General features: G+C 38.2%; 1 protein-coding gene across 4 annotated transcripts in view; it reads left to right on the top strand.

The window, feature by feature from the left end:
* Positions 1 to 8,805, top strand: part of ATG2B (autophagy related 2B) — an 81,488-nt gene that overhangs the window by 1,068 nt on the left and 71,615 nt on the right. For 3 of the 4 annotated variants that reach the window (XM_061395252.1, XM_061395251.1, XM_061395250.1), the window contains exon 2: positions 6,957 to 7,119. The exons of the other annotated variant lie outside the window; for it this stretch is intronic. In XM_061395252.1, the coding sequence (XP_061251236.1) occupies positions 6,957 to 7,119 (163 nt within the window). The remainder of the gene's footprint in view (positions 1 to 6,956; positions 7,120 to 8,805) is intronic. 4 annotated transcript variants of the gene reach the window in all.

The following is an 8,805-nucleotide window of genomic DNA, read 5'->3' as shown; positions in this document are numbered from 1 at the left end:
ATCACTGTTCTGTTACTATTCTAAAACCTTTCCAACAGGGTTTACATTAAGGAAATCATCAATATAGGTGACTTTTCTGTGGTAATTGGGCAAAAGAAAAGGAAACTTTTTTTTTCTTTTAGTGTAAGTTGTGTAAAAAGCTCAAGTGTTTTGTCTTTTCCTTTTATTTAAAAGCATTTTAACAGAGTAATGACTTTCTTAGTCATAGAAACCCAAAAAACTCACATTATGGTAACACCTTATTATGACTGTTGAATGAATTTGTACTGTTATAAATAAGCATATAATTTTATCAGCAAGTGGATGACCTCAACTAGGGAGAGGACACACAGAAGAGTGGGAAGAATCCTGGCTTGAGTAACAGAAGGACCACGTCCTCCTCCCACCCTCCCAGGCCAGCCCATGCTGCCACAGTTATCATGGTGACAGTGGGTATAGTAATTCACCTGAGTTCAGTAAATATTAATGGAGTATCCTCTCCTCGCCAGGCACTGTGTCAGGGAACTCCATTGCCATAATTCTTACCAAAAGATAGGGATTCTGATGAATATTTTAAAATTCATTGACCTGTAAGTCTGTCCTTTTGGTACAGTTATGACTAGGCTATCTTGAAGGAGAAGGTTGGACATTTATTAACAGTCTTGTTTAGGTTAAATGACTTTAGTGCATTATTTTTTAATTTTTAGTATTCATTTATTTATTGAAGTATAGTTGACTTACAGTGCTGTATGTATGCGTTATTCTTTAATGATATGCGTTATTCTTTAATGACTTTTCATGTTAACCCTGTAAGATGGGTATTCATATTTCCATTTTACAGATGGAAGTAAATAATATGCCTGAGATTATTATATCACACATATAGCGAGGGGAATAGTGAGAACTCAAGTCTAATTCCTAAGCCTACTATTTCTTCATTAATCACATGGCTTCAAGCCAAGGAAGGAGCAGTTAATATAATTGAGCATTTGTTTATTTCAGGCACTGTCTGGGCACTCTCATTTGTGAGGTTTTATTTAATCCTCATAGGAAAATCACAAGTGGTAATATTTGAATTTTGCAATTTGACTTCAGAATCATTGGAAAAATAACTTATGGTTGGACTTAATCCGAAGGTGATGTTTTATTCTGCTTCTTGAAGGTGAAGAATATGCCCAGCCAAAATGATAATGTCGAATAAAATATCCAGTACACACTGGCTGTTGCTGATTTCTTTAATTATCATGTGCTGTGTTCATGACTAAGATAAATCCTGGTGTGACATTTAGATATACCTATTTAAACTTCTGATTCCAAATTCATTTACTTGTGACATTTGATTTTAATGACTTTCATGATTGAAAAAAAAAGATACCTCACAGAGATTCGTAGATCCAAATGGGGGAATACTGTCACTGACAACGTTCTGAGGTTTCAATTCTCAACTGTCAGTTATGCACAAGATTGTGTTGAAATCACTTTTGACATTCCCTTCTTCCTTGATCTCAATCAATTATTCTTGCTAATTAGTTGGATGATGCTACGTTTATATATGTATATATTATAAACTTTAAAACCCCATTTTAAGAGCTTTGTTCAAAATACTTTAAATTTATTGAGATAATTTTTCATGTTTTCAAACCTTTGTAACCTGTCTAGATGATGACTTAAAAAATAGGGTTTTAATAGATATTTTTTCAGCTACAAAATCATATAACAGTGGAAACATTTCCAAATGTAAGTTTTAAAAATGTTCTCCATAGTAGAAATACCCTTTCAGAAGCTACTTTTCTCACTCATTAATGAAGTGGTATCTTTACTTTTAAATGACAGATTGTGGGCTGCCAGACTCACCCTCTGCAATGGTCCACACTCTGTCTGTGGAGTGTGTTTCTCTCTAAATTACTTTTTACCTATCAAAAAAAAAAAAGTTATGTTTGGTTTTTTGGAGTATAACTGCTATTGGAGTATAATGGCATATACTACTGATAGTCAAGTGTCATCACATAAAAGGTAAGTGTATTTAAAATTCTAATCTTTGTGAAGAGGAAAATTGCTTATTATCTTTAAAGTCAACTTCTAAATGTTTGATCATAAGAAAATCAGAAACTTACTGTCATTTTCTGTCTGTCACAGAGATTCTACTGTGTGAAGGTCTGTTTTTTTATGTAGACTGTATGCTCAAGTGTCAGTGCGTTGAAATGGAACATCCAACCAAGGGTGCCGCTCTTCACCCTTCCCATTGTCTTCTCTTGGTGCCGGTCTGGTGTGAGGCCTGAGGCAGAATGCAGATATCTATTTGTATATTAAGTATAGTACCACTTTTACATCTGCTCTAACTTTATTTGAATGGTGATGCCTGGGTTTAAACTAGTAAGGATGTATTCTTTTCCGAGTTAGTCTTATGATACGTATTAAAAAGAAGCGTACAACTTAACTGTTTGCTTTTCTTCTTCTGCCAAGCGCACCTTAAATTCCTAATAGTGCTTACCATTGTGCTAGCTAGGCACTGGGGAAGACAAGGAACAATAGTTGGCATAAAGTATTGACTTCGTACCAGGAACCACGTTGGTACCTTTACGTGTTATTTCATTTACACTCACAGTAACCTTGAGAAATTGGTGTTTTCCCTGTTCTATGGATGGGGCTTCCCAGCTGGCACAGTTGGTAAAGAAGCTGCCTATCAGTACAGGAGACACAAGAGATACAGGTTCAGTCCCTGGCTTGGGAAGATCCCCTGGAGTAGGAGAGGGCAACCCACTCTACTATTCTTGCCGGAATGGTTGCAGCGAGTTGGACATGACTGAGCATGCGCTGGCGGGCGGGCTGGTTGTTTTATGGATGAGGAAATTGAGACTCAGGTTAAAAACTTGTCCAGAACCACCCAGCTCATAAGTGACTGAGCTACTGTGTTTTGTTTTGTTTTTCTTTTTTTTTTTGAGCTACTGTGTCTTAAAACTACTATATACCTTGTCCATTTTTAAATTGACTTAAAACGTTTTCATTATAAGTTTAAATGTGTGTGTGTCTGTTGTGTCCGACCCTTTGCAACCCCGTAGACCACAGCCCACCAGGCCCCTCTGTCCATGGGATTCTCCAGGCAAGAACAGTGGAGTGGGTTGCCACTTCTTCTCCAAAAGGAACTATAGAAAGAAAGAAAGTGAAGTCACTCAGTCATGTCCAACTCTTTTCGACCCCATGGACTGTAGCCTACCAGGCTCCTCCATCCATGCAATTTTCCAGGCAAGAGTACTGGAGTGGCTTGCCATTTCCTTCTCCATATAAGTTTAAATAGTTGAGGATAATTTTTGTTGTGTTGTAAATACTTATATAATAAAAATATAGTTTTTTTTAACCCAGTAAGATCTAAATTCCCACCATTATATATATAAACATATTTAAACAAGGTCATCATTAGTAGCTGGAAATTTAACAGTGTATATTTTTCTGTTGAACTCATATGTCTGTTCAACTTCTCTGCACAATTTTTTCATAATTCATGTATTTTATCCTAATTCATGTATTTTGTTCTTGTATCTTTTATTGATCATGTTGTCATTTCTCTATAATAAGACATGTAACTAAATTTAAATTATCATATTGAAAATTTTTGTCACAAGCTTTCTTTTGCATTAAGTGAATATTTTTCTAGTGTAACATTTTAATTCCCACAATGATTTCTTCACTATTTTTTCTTTTTCTTTTTTTTGAATTTTTTTGGTCGTTTAATTGGTTTGCTCCAGGACTTACCATGTTGATCTTACCAGTATCTCCTTCACATATCATTAAACTTTTAAGTATTAAAGTTTTCTTCTGGATTGTTTTGTTATTACAGTTATAAGTGCAGTTGATCAAAACAATATATTTTACATTTGAATAACTAAACATAAGAACTTTTATTAGAAATATATTTATTATGTTTTGGGTGTGTTTTCTCCTTTCCCCTGCTTTCTTCAGGTATCCTTGGATGAATATACTTACAACTAGAATTTGATAGGGTTCAGCATAAATTGCATTCTAAACTTTTAAGATAGTCATAAGCTTGAGAAACACTTGTCATTAATAAGTAGATGAGAATTGTAGGGATTTTGCAGTAACAGAATCACTTAGTTCTTTGATCTTTTTTATGGCAATGCCAAAAAATGTGTGTCAACTGGGAAAAGACCAGAAGACTTAATTGGTGGTTCTGCCTGAAGATTTTTATATCCTAGACAGTGCCTAAGGGATGATTCAGGAGGGGGAAAGATAGCGCGTTTTTTTGGCTCAGTGGGAGAGGGGGACTGTACAAGGGAATGTGGGAAAGCGGACCCAACCCCATGCCGCTTCTCAAAAGGTCCATTTTAGGAAAGAACATATTTGGAGATTGCGTGCGTGCTCTGTCTCTCAGTCATGTCCTGCTCTTTGCAACCCCACGGACTTTTGCCCTCCAGGCTCCTCTGTCTGTGGGATTTCACAGGCAAGAATACTGGAGCGCCTTGCCGTTTCCTCCTCCTGGAGATCTTCCCAACCCAGGGATGGAACCCAAGTCTCCTGCTTGGCAGGTGGATTCTTTACCCCTGAGCCACCAGGAAAGCCCATTTGGAGTTTAGGGATCTGGATACTTATACTTTAAAACCAGCCAGGCTCATGTACTCTTTAGGAAATCTGTAGGATCACACAAATACCAGTGTGAAGAAAGCCTGTTAAAGTAGTAACCTCCAGTGAAATAATGTGTGCCATTCTAAATCTCCACATTCAATGTGAGCTTTGTAGATGAAGAATTACAACACTACCTTATGCAACATGGCATACAGGAAGCATCTTCATGTAGACTGGCATTTGATAAATATTTATTGCTTTAATGTAAAAGTATATTGTCTGTTAAAAAAAGCCCATTTAATTATTCTTCTAACTGTGTTTATATCCATCTGTCGTCCTTCTGTTGTAGTTAACCCTTTACTGAAATTGCTCTCAGTGGGATCACCTAAACCCTGTCACTAAGTTCAGTGGACATTAAAAAGGTCTTTGACTTCTTGTAGTTTTTGTTGCACTTGATCATTCTTTATGTTATGTTTCCACAATTTTCTGGGACAAGAGTTTCTCTTGATTTTCTTTCTACTTCTCTGCTTATTATTATTTTGTTGTTGTTCACTTTGCAAGTTCCTTTTTCTTGACTTGTTTCTTAAATGTTGGTGTTTATCAGGATTCTGTCCTAGGTCTCTGGCCTTTTTACTCTATGTTAGTTGTAAAAGTCTGTCTCTCTTCACTCCTGTGGCTTCATTTACCTTCTGTGTTTATAAAGCCCCTCTGTATAACAGGCCCCCATGGCTCTCCTGAACTCTAGACCAGAGCACCCACTTGTGTCCTGGACATCTCCACCTGGGAGTCTGCTCAAATACACTCTCTGGAACTGAGCTTCTCACCTCTCCCTCCCCTAACTCAGTACATGGCATCACTGTCAAAGCCGTTGCCCAGGCCAGCAACTTGGGAATTATTTTTGATTCTTTTCTTTTCCACTCATTATGCCAGTTATTTCTACTTCTTAATATGTTATAAAAAAAATCCATCCACCTCTTGCTCTTCTCATTGTCCCTATCCTTGCCAAGCCAATTTGTCTTAGTTTCTCTTATTTGTAACAGCCTTTCTGCTTGAGTTTTGCTTCCTCCTGAGAGTGGCCCATGGGATAGTTCTTTTCTCATCATGGCGCCCTTGCTTAAAACCTTTCAGTGGTTTCACATTGCCCTTGAGATAAATTTCAAACTCTTTAACATTAATTACAAGGGTTTTTGGATCCCGCTCACCCTTATCTGTGTAGCTTTATCTCTGGCTCGTCAGCCTGGCATGCTACACTGAAGCCTAAAGCAGCTTTTTCCCTCTGCCCAAATACTCTTGTGTCTCAGATATATGTATTTGCACATACTGACCTCTGCCTTTCTTGAATCCTTCTACATGCTACTGTATCTGTCTGGACCATTGTGTGCAATTAACTCCTCAGCTCTTTGGTCTCAGCTTTAAATAGCACTTCCTCAGGTGGCCTGCCTTGAATCTCCAGACTAGGTTCTTTTACAAGCTAAAGTAGTACAGTGTATTTCCTCTGTCATTCAACTCATCACATATGTCTTTCGTAGTAAGCTATTTTGTCAGCTTACTGAGGACCAGGAATCATCTGTGTCTTGGTCTCTGATTTCTTTATCCTTAGTGCCTGAGACATGTATAAACGTATTTGTTGTTCAGTTGTTCAGTCACTAAGTCGTGTCCACCTCTTTGTGATCCAATGGACTGCAGTATGCCAGGTTTCCCAGCCCTTCACTGTCTCCCAGAGTTTGCTCAGACTCATGTCCATTGAATTGGTGATGCCATCCTGCCATCTCATCCTCTGTCGTCCCCTTCTCCTCCTGCCCTCAGTCTTTCCCAGCATCAGGGTCTTTTCCAGTGAGTCGGCTCTTTGCATCAGGTGGCCAAAGTACTGGAGCTTCAGCTTTAGCATCAGTCCTTGCAATGCAGATTCAGGGTTGATTTCCTTTAGGATTGACTGGTTTGACTACCTTGCTGTCCAAGGGAGTCTCAGGAGTCTTCTCCAGCACCACAACTCGAAAGCATCAGTTCTTTAGTGCTCTGCCTCTTACATCCATACATGACTATTGGAAAAACCATAGCTTTGACCATATGAACCTTTGTTGGCAAAGTGATGTCTCTGCTTTTTAATCTGCTCTCTAGGTTTGTCATAGCCTTTCTTCTAAGGAGCAAGTGTCTTTTAGTTTCATGGCTGCAGTCACCATCTACAGTGATTTTGAAGCCCAAGAAAATAAAATGTCACTCTTTCCACTTTTTCCCCATTTATTTGCCATGAAATGATGGGTCTGGATGCTTTGATCTTAGTTTTTTGAATGTGAAGCTTTAAGCCAGCTTTTTCACTCTTCTCTTTCTTCTTTGAGTAAGTTAACAGTTTTACTTTCTTGTTCTTGTGATTTCAAAATGCACTTGTTTTTTCTCTTTAGTGTCTCAATGAGATCCTGGAGTCAGCAGATGCACCTTTAGAAGTCACAGAAGGATTCATACAGTCAATTTCTCTGTCCGTTCCATGGGGCTCCTTGTTGCAGGACAATTGTGCACTGGAAGTGAGGGGGTTAGAAATGGTCTTCCGACCTCGACCCCGCCTAGGTAGGTGTGTTAGGTATTTCTGTTTGTTTCTATTTTTACTTTTCAGAGATTGGGAAAGTAGCCTAATTGCATTAAGTTGAGTATTTAATTTAGTACCTTGCATGTATTTGTAAGATTCTCAGTAGGTAAAATTTTAGGATGTGGCCCATGTAGGGGGGTGGGTGTGATTGTATCTTCAGAGTTATTTCTCTCTCTCCTTACCCATAAGAACTTGAGTATATAGATGATTGGTTTAGTTATTGGTTACCAGTTATCTAAAGTGACATATGCTTTTTTTTTTTTTAAGTATAGTTGATTTACAGTGTCAGGTATACAGCAAAATGATTCATTTATCTGTGTGTGTGTGTACATGTTCTTTTATATAGATCTATATATTTTTTCAGATTCTTTTCCATTGTAGGTTATTATAAGATATTGAATAAAAAGTGATTTATGTTTTCAAAATTCAAAGTATTGTGCCAGAAGCAAGGAAGTGCTCAAAGACTGATGGAGAAATGTTAAAAGGACACAGGATTGGGTTTGAAGGGGCTCCCATTGGCCAAGTCTGGAAAATTTGAGTATCAGAAAGGATAATGACAATAATGAATTATAACGCACTAAAAGAAAAACCAAAACCCAAAGTCCATGTTACTACGAATAAGTAAATAAGTACGTAAGGGGGGAAAGAAGAAGGATTGCCACTACTGATAAACATATAAAAAATAAAAGATGGAATATCACCATGTTTTCAAGCACCATAGTAGAAATTAATGCAGGTGAGGATCATCAGTTGATGCTGACACCATTCTGAAGGGTTGAGGATCTTGATATTTAGACAGTATCAGAATATCTCCTTCCATTTACGTATTATTTGCAGAGAGAAAAAGTTTCTTCTCAGTGGAGAAAATTGACAGTCACCACCATAACTGAGTGAGCAGACTTGATCTCATCATCAGTGGGTCACACTGACGGCACATGTGTTCTGAGGTGATGGACCGAGAAGGAGGGGCTCACTTATGTACTGTTCTTGCTAAAAGTGGTTAGTCTGAGTCAGACACTGAGGAAGCAGTCAGGCAAATCCAAAACGAGAGAAAGCCTGTTAACTAGCTGGTCGGTACTGTTTTTGTTTTTGTTTTTTTTAAAGGTTCAGTTATGAAAGACAGTGAAGGTAGAGGAACTATTTAGATTAAAGGAGACTAAAGACTTGATAACAAATTGCAATATGTAACTTTTTTTCTTTTTTCCTGTGGAGGGTATGTTGAGGCAGCTGGGAAGATTGGGGTATTGAATGTATGGTGGTGATAGTGGTGGCTTAGTAGCTAAATCGTGTGCGACTCTTGCAACGCCCTGGACTGTAGCCCGCCAGGCTCCTCTGTCCGTGGGATTCTCTGGACAAGAATACTGGAGTGGGTTGCAGGATTCTTGCTTCCTCCAGGGGATCTTCCCGACCCAGGGATTGAACACATGTCTCCTGCATTGCAGGTAGATTTTTCACTGCTGAGCCACCTCACTGAATGTATATAATATATTGTGTTGATGTCACATCACTTGGGTGTGTTAATGGTACTGAGCTTTTGCAGGAGACTGATCTCATTCTTAGGAGTTACATACTCCAGTTGTTAGGGATGAGTGTTACAAAATCTAGTTTAGCGAAAGCTTGTGTGTGTGAGTCTATGAGTGTGTGAGTGTGTGTGCACGTATGTGTAA

Source organism: Bos javanicus, chromosome 21 (assembly GCF_032452875.1).
Source record: "Bos javanicus breed banteng chromosome 21, ARS-OSU_banteng_1.0, whole genome shotgun sequence".
In the NCBI taxonomy this organism is placed as follows: Eukaryota; Metazoa; Chordata; class Mammalia; order Artiodactyla; family Bovidae; genus Bos; species Bos javanicus.
Note: the sequence above shows the minus strand (reverse complement) of the source record. Positions and strands in the feature narration are given on the sequence as shown.